General features: G+C 30.4%; 2 protein-coding genes and 1 non-coding gene across 6 annotated transcripts; all 3 read left to right on the top strand.

Moving 5' to 3' along the window:
- Positions 1-1,433: 1,433 nt before the first annotated feature.
- Karybeta3 (karyopherin beta 3) lies at positions 1,434-9,627 on the top strand. Its single transcript, XM_029318387.2, has 14 exons — positions 1,434-1,582; positions 2,730-2,879; positions 2,981-3,207; positions 3,292-3,388; positions 3,691-4,256; positions 4,659-4,767; positions 5,146-5,445; positions 5,577-5,759; positions 5,835-5,961; positions 6,087-6,452; positions 6,538-6,791; positions 6,883-7,403; positions 7,495-7,714; positions 7,806-9,627. The coding sequence occupies exons 1-14, from the start codon at positions 1,502-1,504 to the stop codon at positions 7,893-7,895; spliced, it is 3,291 nt and encodes a 1,096-aa protein (XP_029174220.1). The 5' UTR covers positions 1,434-1,501; the 3' UTR covers positions 7,896-9,627.
- On the top strand, positions 3,423-3,553 carry LOC114943042 (small Cajal body-specific RNA 8). The gene has a single exon (XR_003821942.1).
- Positions 9,628-11,219: 1,592 nt separating the features above from the next.
- Positions 11,220-17,762, top strand: LOC114943012 (choline-phosphate cytidylyltransferase A). Of its 4 annotated transcripts, XM_029318549.2 has the most exons (10): positions 12,785-13,304; positions 13,383-13,550; positions 13,849-14,002; positions 14,872-14,980; positions 15,064-15,180; positions 15,266-15,417; positions 15,523-15,744; positions 15,996-16,163; positions 16,336-16,457; positions 16,534-17,762. In XM_029318549.2, the coding sequence occupies exons 3-10, from the start codon at positions 13,892-13,894 to the stop codon at positions 16,637-16,639; spliced, it is 1,107 nt and encodes a 368-aa protein (XP_029174382.2). In that variant the 5' UTR covers positions 12,785-13,304; positions 13,383-13,550; positions 13,849-13,891; the 3' UTR covers positions 16,640-17,762. The 4 variants fall into 4 exon arrangements, with proteins under 4 accessions (XP_085338159.1, XP_029174382.2, XP_085338158.1 ...); XM_085482033.1 differs by lacking the exons at positions 12,785-13,304; positions 13,383-13,550 and adding an exon at positions 11,220-11,566; XM_085482032.1 differs by lacking the exon at positions 13,383-13,550.
- Positions 17,763-17,957: the final 195 nt, after the last annotated feature.

The following is a 17,957-nucleotide window of genomic DNA, read 5'->3' on the forward strand; positions in this document are numbered from 1 at the left end:
TTGCACAGTCAGATTGCGTTTCGCAAACGCCGTCCACGTGTGCTGGCCCACGATTAAACAGACTTTAATTGTGGAAAATCACCGTAATCACGAAACACGCTGGCGTAACTCGTTTTTTTCCCCCACCTTAGTATCATCCCCGATGTCAACGAGAACAACTAGTAAATGAAGGTTGAAAGAGAGAAATTTTACAAAAAATATAATTATATACCTATATATCAATTACGCGCGTAATATTTATAATAAAAGACTATACATATATACACAGACTCAAATATCAATGTTGTGAAAATGAATTTTTATATTAGACGTAATTTACATATGGAACGCATAATTTTGACCGTAATTTATGAGCAAAGGTAAATTCAATGCGGTGATGTAATGTTGAATTGCCTTTGACAAACCATCCGAAAATATGAGGTAACTATTCGTTATATATTGAATTTTATAAATAAAAATATATTTCACGCCTACTTATATCAAACTAAATACAAATTAACAGAAATTTAAAAAATATTTTTAGTAATAAAAAAACATAATAAGAAAAATATACTTTATGTAAATTAAATAAAATTTCATAAAAATACATTATTATCGTATAATAAAATATGTAAAATAATGGTACGCAAAATGGACATATAAAATACAAAAATACATGTATACACAAAATAAATAAGAAAAATTATCTTTTTAAATTTTAAATTAATTTAAAAGGATAATATTTAAAATTAATATTTTATTTAAAAACGGTGAAATAAAATTATTTACACGCGCACACGCGAGAAAAGCACACACACAAAAATATAGAAAAATAAATAAAACACAAGATTATATATATATATATATATATTATTACTATATTTCATTTAATTAAATTTAATAAAATTCATGAATTATTTTTGAGTGTGATCTTTTGATACCAATAAATTTAAAAAATGTTTTATAAAGTATTAATATATACCTATATATACTTTTATATCTATTAAATTTTATTAACTATGATTGATATGCATATTTTCATTTAAAATTTAAATATGAACTTAAATCAAAACTGAAATTGATAAAATCAAGAATATATATATATATATATTAGACTTATATTAATTATATATTAGATCTGCTTACATCTATTTTGAAATCTCGATTCTCTTTCAACAGCACATGCGTATACGAATAAACTCTACACATTATTACACATGTATACTACCGAAAATAAATGATTCGAAGCGGCAAGCGGCAACCTCGATATCAAAAAATAAACTCTGCCCTAATCGATCAATCAAACGCTACTGTACGCGCCGAGTATCGATTATCGAATGCAATCTTGACGCCGCGCGTCTAGTGTCTATTTCTCATAAAGCCCCATTTTCAAACGATGACAGTTGGCAGCAGTGCGTCGCGAGCAGGGACTTGTTTTGGCGCCTCGCGTCGACATTGGCAGCACGAAAATGACGATCTCGACTTGAGCAAGTGTGCGCTTGACTTCATTCGTTCGGCGACAATGGCGGCAGACCTCGATCAGTTTCAACAGCTTTTGAATACACTCCTCAGCACAGATAACGATGCCCGGACGCAGGCGGAGGTACGTACGACAGCGGAGAGCCTCGCGGCCGCGCGACGCGGACGTCGCTCGCGTCGCCAGGAACGCGAATACAACGTGCAACGTGCTCCGCGGTGCGTTCACGGTGCCGAGCACGTTGCCGATGTGTTGTGTCAGAGCTCTCGCGTGTGGGATGTCTTCGATGCCGAGGCTCAGCGCATCCGCGTGTTCGACCCTTCGTTTCGCCGGACCGCGATGCCGTCGTCCAGGAGGCGGAGCCCTCGAGGAAGAGGGATCTCGACGCGCTGACAGGTGTATCCGCGCGCGCGATCGCTCGGGGAATCCAAAATGGTGTCTTGCATGCGGGTAGCGCGCGCGCGTGTGTGTCATCGGGGTTCCGCGTGTTCCGGCCTAAGGATGCCTCCCCGATGACGGACGACGTCGCGCGCCATATGAATTTCTCCGCGAACTCGATCAACCTGGAGCGTCCTCGCGCACGTCCAAAGTATCGCCTTACGTCTCCGTACGCGGGTTGCACGCGATTCCGCGTGTCTCACTTCGCTTTCCCGCCTACGCAGGATTCCCGCGATTTCCGGCGGTTTCGTTTCCGCAGGGCGAACCGCATGTCCTGTCGTCGCGGTCTGTCGGATATCATGTATACGGATGATCGCAAAGTTTAATTTGCTCGCTTGATTGTTGCTCGCGCGCATATCTTTCTATATACATGCACGTTTTACCTTGACTCACGGCCCGATCACGTGTCAAGCATTAACCGAATATTCATATATGCACGCTTATATAGTATGCACTTGGCGTGAAATGAGTCAGATTGCGCTTGGTAAATTTAATTTTGGAGCGAGCTTTGATTTTAGTATCTATAAATGCATATACACAAACATATTGCATACTTTCTTTAGTATTTATAAATACACACATTGCATATATTCTTTATATATATATATATAAAACAATAGGATAAAGATACCTCTTTTTGATATAACATTCTTACATTATAATTTTTGATATTAATATTATGGACTAGTTTAAATTTCTTATAATATATTTCTTTAAAATTTGCTCAATAAAAAATATATAATTTTGTTAATGCTTTTATTTCATCAAGAAATAAATACTATATATTTTTAACTATAGAGTTTTGAATAACTAACATTTTTAAAAAATTATTTAGGATGCGTACGGCAATCTTCCTGTGGAAAGCAAGGTGACATTTCTTTTAACTACAATATGCAATAACACACTTGCTGAAGAAATGCGGGCTATGGCCGCAGTATTGTTGCGTCGACTATTTACCTCAGAATTCATGGATTTCTACTCTAAGGTAGATTGTAATTTTTTCTTTTTCTAATTTTCATTAAAATAACCTTTTTGCTAGAGTACACTTTTTCCAATCTTGTATTAATTAATGTACAATTATTTCAGATTTCACCAGAGGCACAAGTTCAGTTAAAGGAACAAATTTTATTATCAGTTCAAAATGAACAGACAGATACTATACGACGAAAAGTTTGTGAAGTTGCGGCCGAAATTGCCAGAAATTTAATTGATGAAGATGGCCAGAATCAATGGCCAGAATTTCTTCAGTTCCTATTTCAATGTGCAAACAGTCCATCGCCATCATTAAAAGAAAGTGCTCTCCGAATGTTTACGTAAGTTTCCTTTAAATTCATTGTATAGAATAAATAAAATATTTATTAAGAAAAGAAAAATAAAGAATATATTATATATTACAGATCCGTCCCAAGTGTATTTGGAAACCAACAAGCAAATTACCTTGATCTTATTAAACAAATGTTACAACAGTCTGTCCTAGATGCTGCAAATTATGAGGTAACATACAATTAACATGTTTTATTTCTTTTAATGGAAGGTAGATACACGAGTTTTTACTACGTGTCATATAATTCGTCACTTAATCCTTCCAAAAAAAAATTGCCTTCTGATGACTGTAATTTGTGAAGTATTAATTTACAGACAGATACGGGGCATACATTTTGTATGAAGCAAATTTTTATATAGTAATGGTCTAAAAAGAAATAAAAATCTTTTCTTTAATTAAAAAAAGTTTTTTTTATAAAAATTTTTATTATAAAGAGAGTAATTATAATGGTTGCATTGTTTTTATCACACAGGTCAGATTTCAAGCAGTAAGAGCAATTGGAGCGTTTATAATATTGCATGACAAAGAAGAGCATATACACAAGCATTTTTCAGAACTAGTTCCAGCACTAGTACAAGTAACTGCTCAATCTATAGAAAAGCAAGATGATGATGCTCTTTTGAAAGTGTTAATAGATCTTGCTGAAACCACGCCAAAATTCCTCAGGGGACAATTGGATAATATTATGCAATTATGCATGAATGTATTCTCCAATGAAGAGATGCCTGACAGTTGGAGACACATGGCATTAGAAGTCTTGATAACTTTAACAGAAACTGCACCAGCTATGGTACGGAAAGTTGGTGGAAAATATATTGCATCCTTGGTAACATTGATACTGGAGATGATGACTGATTTAGATGAAGATGAAAAGTGGAGTTTCTCTGATGAGATTATCGAAGAAGATAACGATAGTAATAACGTAGTTGCTGAAAGTGCATTAGATAGATTGGCATGTGGTTTGGGAGGAAAAACAATACTACCACTGATCGTGCAAAACATCCCTACCATGTTAAATAATAGTAACTGGAAATACAGGTAAATATTATATCATCAAATCTTTATTATTTTTTTTTTTATTTATGTATGAAACATGAATAAATTTATAAAAGTCACAGAAAAGTCAGCAATTGCATATATTTATGTAAGTAATTGCGTTACATCTGTGACAGAATAACCAACGAGATAATTCTCTTTTCCAGCTGTCGTTTTGACAGTTGATAATTGAGATTCTCGTGGATGTTTAAAAAAAGTAATGGCAGTTATATGTATTTCTATGACTGTTATAACTTAAGAAACATACAATACTTTTTATTTCATCCTTCAATATTTTTTAAAATTAAATTTTATAATATTTTTTAATTGTTTTACTTCTATTGCACATATAAATTATATGAAGTTTAAAGAAAATAAAAAAACTTTGTATTTTTAATTATCTAGACATGCAGCACTTATGGCTATTTCGGCTATTGGCGAAGGATGTCATAAGCAAATGGAGGGTCTTTTACCACAAATAATGGAAGGTGTCATACAATATCTGCAGGATCCAGTAAGTAATAACAAATGTATTTCTTGATTATATCTGGTAATATCCATTCATAAATTATCAATTTGAAAAAAATTATCTGTTTTCCATTTTATATCATAATTATATAATTTATTAGAATAAGCCATAAATAGAGTCAGCAGTCATATTTATTGTTTGAATATGATAGTGTTATATTTGTGGCAAATTAAACAAAGAAGAAATTCTTGCTGTATTATCGTTTTGGTAATATAGATCACAAGATACATTCTTTGTAGTTTCTGAGAGTTGATTGTTTACTATTAAGCAATCATAGTTTTGAAACATACATAACTTCTATTGGAATTTTTTTTATATAAATGCAAAATCTTTGGAAATATATTGAATAATATTATTTTTTAGCATCCTCGTGTAAGATACGCTGCCTGCAACGCAGTAGGACAAATGTCTACAGATTTTTCGCCTATATTTGAAAAGAAATTTCACGACAAAGTTATTCCTGGATTATTGATGGTGTTAGACGATAATGCAAACCCCAGGGTTCAAGCTCACGCTGGTGCTGCTCTAGTAAACTTTAGTGAAGATTGCCCAAAAAATATTTTAACACCCTACCTGGATGCCATAATGGCTAAACTTGAATCAATTTTGACTACAAAGTTCCATGAATTAGTTGCAAAGGGAACTAAACTCGTCCTCGAACAAGTAAGTTAAATCGTAAAATATAGATATATAATGTTTGAAATTTTCGTAAAATATAGATGTTGTGATAAATATTTAAAATTTTTAAGTAAAATTTTTTTGCAAATTTTATATTTTTGCCGTTTTTTATGTAGGTCGTTACAACAATTGCTTCTGTTGCTGATACTTGTGAAGAGCAGTTTGTAACATATTATGACAGGCTAATGCCTTGTTTAAAGTTTATCATTCAAAATGCGAATCAACAGGAACATAAAATGTTACGGGGCAAGACAATTGAATGTGTTAGCCTAATAGGTTTAGCTGTTGGTCCAGAAAAGGTAATTATTTTGATTTCTTATTTAATTTTCTAGACAAAAGAGAAACTCATTAATTATATTGTTCGATTTTAATAGTTTATTGCGGACGCTAGTGAAGTTATGGATATGTTACTAAAAACGCATTCAGAAGGTGATCTTCCAGATGATGATCCACAAACTAGTTATCTTATATCTGCTTGGGCTAGGATTTGTAAAATTCTTGGTAAGACATTATATGTAATTTTAAATATGACAAGTTTCTTTATATATTACAAGGACCTTTAACTGATTCATATCATTATTAATTGCATTACTGTTATACAAATTTTTTAAAACTGTTTTTCTTAGGAAAGCAATTCGAACAGTACCTACCATTAGTAATGGGTCCTGTGCTACGAACTGCTGCTATGAAACCTGAGGTTGCATTGTTGGATAATGAAGACATGGAAGGCATTGAAAGCGATCTCGATTGGCAATTTGTTCAATTAGGGGAGCAACAAAACTTTGGAATTAAAACAGCTGGTTTAGAAGATAAGGCCTCTGCATGTGAAATGTTGGTTTGTTATGCACGAGAATTGAAAGATGGATTTGCGGATTATGCCGAAGAAGTAGTGAGATTAATGGTACCGATGTTGAAGTTTTATTTCCACGACGGTGTCCGAATTGCAGCTGCGGCAAGTTTGCCATATCTCCTTGATTGTGCTAAAATAAAAGGTAGGTATTCTTACTAAAAAAATAATTATGTATATTAATTATACGTATATAAAGTAACAATAATATACATATATTGTGTTTACAGGTTCACAATATTTGGAAGGCATGTGGGCATATATCTGCCCAGATTTGTTGAAATCTATCGACACAGAACCGGAATCAGAAGTATTGTTGGAACTATTGTCCTCCTTAGCAAAATGTATCGAGACATTGGGTGCAGGTTGTTTGAGCGGAGCGCATATGACTGAACTTTTACGGCTTATAGATAAATTACTTAATGAACATTTTGAAAGAGCAGTTGCTAGATTAGAAAAACGAAAAGATGAAGATTATGATGAGGTATTAATAAGACTCAATTATATGTATATAAAATTTAAGATTTTTTTAGAAATCTTTCTTTGTATATATTAATAATCTGTTTATTTATTAGGTCGTTGAAGAACAACTTGCTGATGAAGACAATGAAGACATATACACTCTCAGCAAAATCGCTGATATTTTGCATGCCTTATTTACAACTTATAAGTCTTCATTTTTCCCGTACTTTGATCAAATATGCGGACATTTCGTAAAATTACTGAGCCCTGAAAGATCATGGTCGGATCATCAATGGGCTTTATGTGTCTTTGATGATATAATAGAATTTGGAGGACCCGAGTGCGTAAAATATCAAGATCTCTTTTTGCGACCTATGATTCAATACGTCTCCGATAAATCTGCAGAAGTTAGACAAGCGGCAGCTTATGGTTGTGGAGTCTTAGGCCAATTTGGTGGAGAGGGATTTGCACAAGCATGTGCTGAAGCTTTACCAAAACTAATGGAAGTTATCAGTGATCCTGAATCTAGGTCACCAGAGAATGTAAACCCTACTGAGAATGCTATTTCAGCAGTGACTAAAATTCTTAAATATAACAATAAAGCAATCAACGTCGATGAAATTCTTCCACACTGGTGAGCTTTCATATTTCAACCACAATTTCAGAATTTGTTACATTTGATAAATACAAGTCAACTTTCAATCAAACATTTCTTTCTATAATAGGCTAACTTGGCTGCCAGTTGTTGAAGATGATGATGAAGCACCTCATGTTTATGGATACTTGTGTGATTTGATTGAAGCAAACCATACAGTAGTTTTAGGAACAAATAATGCGCATTTGCCTCGACTTATAAGTTTCTTCGCTGAAGCATTGTTCAGAGAAGCTGTGCCTACTGATCATCCTGTTATGTCAAGAATTCTTAGTATTGTTAGAGAAATACAGGTGGGTATACATTCATATTTATTTCACATTTTCAGTTCACATTTCTATTTATTTTTAAAAATAAATTTATTTTAAAACTTATTTTTTCCAGAATAACGAGACAATGTTCCAAGCAACTATAATGCAATTAACAACAGATCAGCAACAAGCGCTTCACGAGGCACTTAGCACATTAAGTTGAATTTTTAACACCATAACAAAGTAAAAAGATAATTATTAAATGCCCGCGTTAATTACTCTCCCGGGGAAAAAATCAGATTTTAGGTAATTAGATTATACCTATAAATCGTTCGCTCCAGCCTAGCTATATATACATACAAATATATTTAAGTGTTTATATGATTATCCACATAACTTGTTGAACATATAATTCTGAATCATCAAATTTAACATTATCAGTTTTCTATTGTCAAGGATTGTTGCAAAACATTTGAAGTGAAATTTGTGTTTAATGTTTCATTTATAGTGCTTCTGTAAATGAAGATATAAGTCAAGAAATTTTTTTATTAATCCGGATGAATTTATATTGACGGAATTGGGAGAAATGTAGTTTATATATTCCTAAAAGATTTTAAACTTAATTACGTAAATGTATATATATATACACTTTTTTCATTTTTTTTTTTGCATTACATTGGTTAACATTAATTGAAAAATTTATGAATGATGACGTCGACTTAGACCGAATTTTCAAGCGATAACGTTCTCCGCCATTGAGAGCCAAATGATGCTAAATTACAAAAACAGAAAAAATGGCTTTGTAAAAAATTGCATAGTGCAGCATATACACCATAGCTTTGTTATGTGAACTTAATATTAAGAGATTATAATTTTGATCTTATGATCTTTTTCAAACTGTCGATATTCTCAATTTGTTTCTTGTTTGGCAAAATAATGTAAAGCTAATATAAAATAGACTGGAAAACCTCATTGTAGCCATGAAGCAAATGCGTGACATTGTGATTTAGGTATTTTTATTATTAAATTTAGATGCAGTAACTGTTATTTAATAATATCAATATTACAATGTTGAGGTCTGTATACGAATGCCTTTGAATGAAACGTAATGAAACATTTTAGAAATTTTAGATTCACAGTCATAAATCTACGACATAATGAATACATCTCATTAAATAGGATTATATAAAAATGCATACTTAAACATTATAAATTACAATTTTTCTTGTAATTTTACAGCTAATTTTTATTATGTTATACTTAGCTGTAATTTTACAATATGTTTGTCATATATCTAATGTTATTTGAGAATAAAAAAGAATAATGAAACATACTATGCAAAGTTGATCAAATTTATATAAAATTGACTAATTCTATTACATTACGTTTCCTTCGATTGATACAATACAATGAGAGAGAATCAAGAATTTTAATATTATACGAAGAGAACTGAGTGAAATAATTCGTTTAAATAACTCGTTGCTATTTATTTTTTGTGTACTTTGATACACTTACAATTATATTAAAATCGCACTGATGAAAAATTTAACTGCAGTGAACTTTTTCGCGGTTACTTTTGATATAGTAAAAGTCCCAAATAGACTTTCTTTTTATTATGATATTTAGAGAAATAATGAAGAATAAACATTTATTTGTACATACATCAAAGTAGATAAATATCAAACAAGTATAAAAAATTGAATTATTCGATTGTAAGTATCCTTGATATATGATAGGCACCTTGACAATTTCACGAAAAATCAACACTACAATCTTGTAAGATGCACATATACTTATTGCATATGATAGCAAATATAAAAATAAATGTTGGACTATTTACGCGATACGTATCTGTGAAAAAGGAAGCGTAAAATCAATACGAAAGAAAAATTATAATTCTTATATAGAGATTATTTTAAAGTTATTATTAATTAAAATAAATTTCAGCTTTGTAATTAATCGTTTTGCTCTTCACCTACATGTGTTAATATAATTTCAGTAAATTATATAATCACCCCTATAAAATTAAATAATTTTAGAAAATTATATTTTCTCTCTAGTTATATTTACGTTAAAAAATATGTATATATATAATAATTGATCAAATTTTTGCAAAAATTATTGAGTCATAAATAATCATAGATTAAATTTTATTTGTCACGATTTTATTTTACATAGTAACATTTAGTAAAATTTAATACAAAAAGCGATAAAGGCATAATAATTATTCTATAAATAGCTTCTGTGATTTATAACAATTGATGTGTATCGTAAAAGAGAGCGAAAAAATATCTATTATTTATTCGAAACGTAATTTAAGCATATAAGTAACTGAAAATGAAATAGTTAAAAATATTGTGTACCAGTTTATCGATTATTATTATATTTATCAGTGTCACAAAAGTTAAAATATCCTACATAATATTTTCAAAAGAAAATTTTTAAACGAAAACTATATAATGGTTGCAAAGTCTTATATGTCGGTATATTGTAAATGTGATTATTTATATTTAGTATTCTGCTGTTTCATTCATATGACTAATTCATATTACAATAATATATTGCATCAAAGGTGATAGGTCAATATTGAAAGAGCACGAATATATTGGCCATTTAATCGTCTGATCAAGCATTTTAATATTTATTAATTTTACCTGTATATTTAAAATTAAGCAGAATTAATCAAAACAGTTTAGAAATAATTATCAGCAACATCAATTTCATCTACGAATGCGTAAAACATCAATGTTAAATTTCAGTATATATATATATATATATATATATATATAGAGAGAGAGAGAGAGAGAGAGAGAGAGATTTTTTCTCTTTTTTAAATTTTAAATAGAGCACAGAAATATGTTGGTATCCTCAAAAATTATGATATAAAAATGCCTTTTAAAAAATACGAACTCATATGTGCCTAAAATGATGCGTTTAATGGCTACCTGTTGTAAAGTGAAAACATGCTACAGAGTAACGGAGTAAACCTGATGTGAGAGCGTCATTTAAGCAACGGTACTATGCATTTTTCGCATTAATATAAAGCGAAATACACATTTATATCTTATGAATTTTTTGCTGTATATAATATATATATAATCGTATATAGCTCGCTATATTTTTGTGTAAATTTTTAATTCCATTATATGCACGCAGATTAGACTAAAAAGGAAATGTAAAGTATTATTAGCAGACATCACGAATGGCGATCTTAAAAATTTCAATATAATAAAAAAATGTCCAATTGCGACTATCGACACATATGTATATGATTTGCATAAAATAATCATCGTGTATCTATATTCTATCATTTTATTATAAACATATCCGAGATTATCGGACTAGGTCAATATCGGGAATCGCAAATAATCCACGTCTCGAAGAGCAATAAATAGAAAGAAATGCGACCGTATTGTAATAATACACATATATTCATTTCTTTTTTTGCAGATCACTCCGTATACGCGTCACTATATGTACGCGTGCGTTGTGTATGAGTGTACGCGCCGGTATGCGGAACGCAGCCGTCGCGCATATGACGCCGGTGATCATCCGACATTACGTCATCGCGGCGGTCCCTCGCTCTATCGCGCGCTCGGTTGCGTCCGCGCATTAACACGCGCGCACTGTGTCGCGTGGACGCAAACGTCAAACGGAAAGTGCATTGAGAAAAAACACCGCGTCTTCGAGTCGATCTGCATATACAGGATTTGTTGATCCATATGCGAGTGATAAGTTGGGAATTCCGCGTTATCTCTAATCTTACACGTGTCTTGAAAATCGACACACCCCTCTATAGAGAGTCCACGTTGGTGAACGACCGGCAAATTTTGAAGAGTGCCCTGTGCTTGTGTGTGTTTGTGCAAATACCTGCGATATATTTTATTTAATACGGTAAGAATTTAATTTTGATTATGTTTTATTCTGAATTTTACTTTACTGTGCGGTCGAATTAGAATAAGAGATAAATCTATATATATATTCTTTATATCTATATATCTTATATCTATATCTTATAAATCTCTCTCTCTCTCTCTCTCTCTCTATATATATATATATATATATATATATATATATATATGTATACCTTGAAAAGAATTCGCTTTCATTCCTTTTGTATTGTTATCAATAATTTATCACTCGTGTGTCACAGTCAAAATAAATGACACAAAATGATAATAAATGTAATATGGTATACAAAGATTAATATGTGAGAAATTATTATTCTTCTCGAAAAAATAAAATTAACATATAGACATTTGTATAGAACATAAATTATGTTTCACTGAAACAATATATTTTTGCTCGGAAAGTAATAAATGATTTGACATTAATTATACGGAACATTCGAATTATATCATTAACAGCAGCAATCGAATCTTGATAGCATAAATTCGTAACGGTAAACGTATTGTAAATGAGAAAATATGTGGGGAGAAAGCGGAAGGAAGAAGTGATTATATGGTGATTAACTATTAAGCAATCGTAAACCACTCATCCGTGCATGAAATCATGCATTACATAATTTTCTCGGAGAAACTTCCAGGGGTGAAATTTTTGAAAACCTGTTTCATAATTTACATTTATTTATATGCAAGGGAAAATAAAATTTCTTTAGGTTTTACGAGCTCTTAAATTTCAGTTTTATCTTCTATATATTTTTCAAAAAATATTTCTTTTTTTCTCGAATTGTCAAAAGTGTCATATAAATATCGAGAATTTGAATGAACGAGAGAAAAGAAATCTCCCGCAGTTAGGACCCTAAAAATATTTTTCGGAGTAAAATTTTCTCTTTTGTTTTGTTTCTTTCTCACCCTTGCCAGGCCAGGTATATTATACACACACACACACACACACACACATATATATATATATATATATATATATATATATATATAATGTAATATGGGCCAAATGTACACGTGTACATACACGTTTCAAATTTAGAAAGAGCGAGCTCGACCAATCAGGAATTTAATGCACAAGATGCAACGTGACGTTTCTCTTGTACAAAAAATGTGATTGGTCGGCTTCTCTAGATTTACATACATGTTTTATGCGGTTGTATGCAAATCTGCCCGAACAGTCCCAACGTTCGAACAGGTTTTAGATGTATATTCTTCGTGGCTGTGCGGTGAGAATTACACTCTCTGCACTCAAATTGAAACAGATAGATAGCATTAGACATTAGAGAGAAAAGGAGGAGAAATATATCGTAATAGAGAAAGCGCAGCTAACAAAGAACTGACCTATCGTGGCGGGCGTCTGCTAGGTCAGCTGTTGGCGTAACGTGGGTTGTTCATTAAACTTGAAACGCTTTCAGAAGAAAATTCCTTTCGCACGACACACCATATATATTACCTTATTCGATACGCCTAGTTTTTCTATCAAGTCAGGACATCGCAAAAAAAGTCATCGCGATCTCCAAGTTTTCCTCAGGCCTCTAGCGATACTCTACAATCGTGGAAATAATTATTGCGCGTGTGTGTGTTCACGAAAAATTAGAAGAAAAAAATTCCACGTCGCCGAGAGAAGCGTAACTAGCTGTTCCGGGTTTTTTTTCCGCACGAAGAAAAACGTCAAGAAACGTCGCGAATCTCGCGACCGCAAACTCCGACCGCCAGTGCTAACCGTAAGTGCTAACGAATAATTCCACCAATGCCGATTCTCGAATCTCATTTGTCGTGTGCGAATTGCATTTCTTTCGCAGACACGCACGTACGCACGTCGCCGGACGTGCGTGGCACGCGACTCGCAGGCGCGGCGTCGTGTGACGTCGACTGGTACACGATCACGAATTTCGATCTTTCGTATCCACCGACGCAAAAGGAATATTATGCCGTCCTGGGTTATGCGTTCTCTACCCATCCGCGATAGTGTAATTATTTCTTCCTCAAAAAATATGTGGATGTTAAAATATATATATATATATACATATGTATATGTAGTTATTTTGTTACTTTCTGTGAATGAGAATGTGACAATTATATACCTCAGATTAATAATAGCAGCAATATTTCTCAATTATAATTATGTCTTGCCTCTTTGTATTTTATGTAATTATGTGTCAATGGTGATTTTATGTATTGATAGTTATAGATATTATGATATATAAATATCTTTTTCTTTTTATTATCTCAGAATTATATTGCATAATTTTATGGTAACATTTACAGTTAAGCGAAAGCTGTATGGGAACAGCATTGCAAAAGTAAGAAAATGTCCAGGAAGCGTCCTAGAGAAGAAACTATGCTGACTACTGTATCGCATCAGAACAACGTTAATGGAGAAAGTGCATCCTGCTCAAGGGAGGATTCTCCAGTTCATGCTGTAAGTATTTATATATGTCATTGGCATAATTATATAAACAATAGAGTCACAGTACCATTACAATAAAAATATATCATATTATAAAACTACAAAATAATTGGACTCTACATTATATGTATATGTTTATAAATTTTCAATATTAAGTTTGTTATCAATGTTATTCTTAAGACATACAATCACCTAAAATTGTCTACTGCAAAGATAACTGATATTGCATTTAAACTGATAACAGCCTGGCGTGATTCCAGATTGGCATATCTAATGTAATAAAAGCTTGGAAATACTTTAGCACTCCCACAGTCTATAAAAGTGAAGTCATACTGACATATTGAATATAATATAACATTTAATTTAAAAACTTACATTTTAAAATTATATTTAAAACATTAACTGCAAGTGTATAATTTCTGTTTTTTATTAAACATCAAGTATTTCATGTGTTTTTAATATATAATAGTTAAATGTACTTAACACAAAACTAATTTCAAGATATAAAGTTTTATCTTTCATTATAATTATTGATTAATCAAATTACCAAATTATATTAAGAGCAATGACTTGGGGTTCTAAAGAGAATTGCAATGAAAATAACAGTGCAAATTTACTGCTTCTAAAAAATTATAGTAATCAAGTTTCTATTTATCATGAAAAATCTCAAGTGAGTTTTATTAATTTTACTGCTTTTTTTTATATAAAGTACTAAAATATAAGAATGTGATACATTATTATATAATTTACTAGATTAAAATAATAATGTTGAACACAATTTATATTTAAATACCCACACACACAAAACTCAAGAGAAAATTTTTTCCATTTAGCTTATATTTATCTTAAAATATTAACAATCTCTTTCATATTTATTCTAGTCTATCTGTAAGGAAGCACCTTTCAGCGATGATTCAGAGGCTATTATAGAAAAAAATGCATGTGATTACAATACAAGAATCACATTGAAACAAGCACGGAGTGGTAAAGGTATATTTCAAAGATGGTGTTTTAATAATATGAAATATCGATTTTTTTCATTTCTAATATATGTATTTTAAATTATTTTTTAGCTCCTAGAAAAATTAGAGTTTATGCCGATGGCATTTATGATCTTTTCCATCAAGGACATGCACGGCAACTTTTACAAGCAAAAAATATTTTTACAAATGTTTATCTCATTGTTGGAGGTAACTATGCAAAATTATTTTTTAAAAGATTATTTACTATTTACACATTATAAATCACTTATTGCAATATAATTATAATTTACAGTGTGTAATGATGAATTGACACATAGCAAAAAAGGAAGAACTGTAATGACAGATTTAGAAAGATATGATGCTGTTAGGCATTGCAGATATGTAGATGAAGTTGTCCGAGATGCACCCTGGGAACTTGATGACGAATTTATTAAAAAACACAAGGTATAGTCATGATAACATGATTTATGTCTATATTTTTAAATTAATTCAATAAAATGGTATACATTTTATAATTATTTCCTAAAAAAATTAAATATTATGTTACAGATTGATTTTGTTGCTCATGATGATATACCCTACATGACAGATGATGTATCAGATGTGTATGCTAAATTAAAAGCTAAAGGCATGTTTGTAGCCACACAGAGAACAGAAGGCGTTTCCACTTCGGATATAGTTGCAAGAATAGTCAAAGATTATGACATATATGTTAGAAGAAATCTTGCACGAGGTTATAGTGCAAAGGAACTCAATGTTTCTTTTCTTAATGTAAGTTAATTGTTACATAATGATATATATATATATATATATATATATATATATATATATATATATATCACATTTAAATTGTTAAATGCAAAGAGATATCACAATAATATATTGATAGAAAGATACAAAATAGTTATATAAATATATTATTTATTATATAAATATAGTAATTATTATATTACTATTTAATTTTTATATATGTAATATATATAATTACTATATAATTATAACACACAAGAAAAATTTTACAGGAAAAAAAATTTCGTCTACAAAATAAATTTGATGATTTGAAAGACAAAGGAAAACGAGTAATGGAAAATATTGGTGAAAAACGAATGGACATGATAAGTAAATGGGAAGAGAAATCTCGGGACTTTATCGATGCTTTTCTTTTGCTATTTGGAAGAGAAGGCAGATTGGTATGTATATGTTGTACATATTATTATATGTATTATACATATAATATTGAAATATATATATATATATACATATATATATATATATATATATATTATATAATATTATATATGTATATATATATTATATAATATATATTATATAAAGAGATATTTAAAACATTTTTATTTGCAGTCAACAATTTGGAACGAAAGTAAAGGCCGTTTGATGCAAGCATTGTCTCCACCAGCAAGCCCAAAAAGAGATGGCAGTCCAAATAGCAGTAACAGCAGTCACAATGATGAAGATCAAACAAGGTACACATTTTTAAATTATTATTAAAAATATTCATATATATTTTTGTGGTATTAAACTTTTATACATCTTATATAGTCCACCACCAAACAAGACAGGACGCTATGAGTTTTCACATCAAAACAATCATTATTTAAGCGATGATTATAGTGATGATGAAGAGGAAAATTTACACTCCAAATGATAACTGATCACATTAAAGAGGCATATATATTCTTTTTGACCAAATAATCGTGCAATTTTTATTTATTACCTTGAAAGTTTAGATGTATTTTCATACAATTATATGAATTGCTGATACAGAGTGTAGTGCTATGCTTGATGGATTTTGTATGATATGAGCTGATACTATATATTAAACATATTGCCTGTTGTGATGTGAAAGTTTAATGTGATTTTGCAGATTTTATTATTTACATCATAATATACATGATGGCTTAGGTGATATATGTAGACTGTTTAAAGTAATGTAATATTCAATGTTTTTTATTGTTACTTTCGAAGACACTATTACACTCAGTTCCTATATTCTTTAATGCAAATGCAATCGTTATTTATACCTTTAATTTTGTACTTGATCTTGATTATAAACCTTGATTAACATATACAATGATTCCTAGTTATAAGCATAATTTCTGATCTGATTGTAAGCACACAAGTGCTTATTCTTATCAAGTGAATTAATTTAAAGTCACATCTGTTATCTAAAGCTAATATTTCAAAATGTTTTATTTCCAATAAATTATCGAAAAGATTTATATCTATAGATACTGATTGAATAAATAGGATACACAGATTTGTGTTTCAAGATAGAATCGCGAGATAATCCTAATGCATTTATAAATGGGAATCACTGTATGTTTATTTTCAAGAGTAAGAGTAAATATAATTGTATTTATGTCATATGAAATACTGATTAATAATTAAGGTGCTATAAATTGTTTTATAACTTTTTGTGTTCAGAAATTTTTATAAAATAGTCTTATTATATTAGTATCATAAATAATTTTTTTTTTTTTTTTTCATCTTTATACATGTAAATTCAACTCTAATTTTGTTCAAAGAAGAAAACAGTTATATTTCAAATTAATTTTTATTTTAAATAGCGCAACTTGATATATAATATTGTTTATAAGTAACAAAATGTGTATAATACTTTTAAGCTCCTAGATTACAAAATTGTGTCGTACTCCATATTGTGAATATACAAAAAGTAAACAAACATTTAGAAAATCAGATACTTATAAAGATCAGAGAGAATTTGTTTTAACATGTTAGACATTTAATAAAAATTTATGAAACAATTACTTTTGTAATTATATATTATTATTTTGCGTTTTTATATGATAACTTAAAATAATAAGCATTTTAAAAAATCTTTAATTGCATTGCAACATAATTAATCAAAAAATAACATGTAATATTTCTTAATAATCAAATTACAAAATTGAAATTGTTAATTATTATGAAATATACTTCCTCTTTACGAAGTAGAGTTTTAA

Source organism: Nylanderia fulva, unplaced genomic scaffold, assembly GCF_048542155.1.
Source record: "Nylanderia fulva isolate GAGA-0341 unplaced genomic scaffold, ASM4854215v1 Scaffold2, whole genome shotgun sequence".
NCBI classification, from domain to species: domain Eukaryota; kingdom Metazoa; phylum Arthropoda; class Insecta; order Hymenoptera; family Formicidae; genus Nylanderia; species Nylanderia fulva.

Excerpts from the sequence above, each read along its gene's own strand:
- LOC114943012 (XM_085482033.1), top strand. The coding sequence starts at position 13,892 with ATGTCCAGGAAGCGTCCTAGAGAAGAAACTATGCTGACTACTGTATCG. Across the intron at positions 14,003-14,871 it reads AGGATTCTCCAGTTCATGCT|TCTATCTGTAAGGAAGCACC; the intron begins GTAAGTATTTAT and ends TATTTATTCTAG. Across the intron at positions 15,418-15,522 it reads AATTTATTAAAAAACACAAG|ATTGATTTTGTTGCTCATGA; the intron begins GTATAGTCATGA and ends ATTATGTTACAG.
- Karybeta3 (XM_029318387.2), top strand. The coding sequence starts at position 1,502 with ATGGCGGCAGACCTCGATCAGTTTCAACAGCTTTTGAATACACTCCTC. Across the intron at positions 5,446-5,576 it reads CTAAACTCGTCCTCGAACAA|GTCGTTACAACAATTGCTTC; the intron begins GTAAGTTAAATC and ends TTTTTTATGTAG. Across the intron at positions 6,453-6,537 it reads TGATTGTGCTAAAATAAAAG|GTTCACAATATTTGGAAGGC; the intron begins GTAGGTATTCTT and ends TTGTGTTTACAG.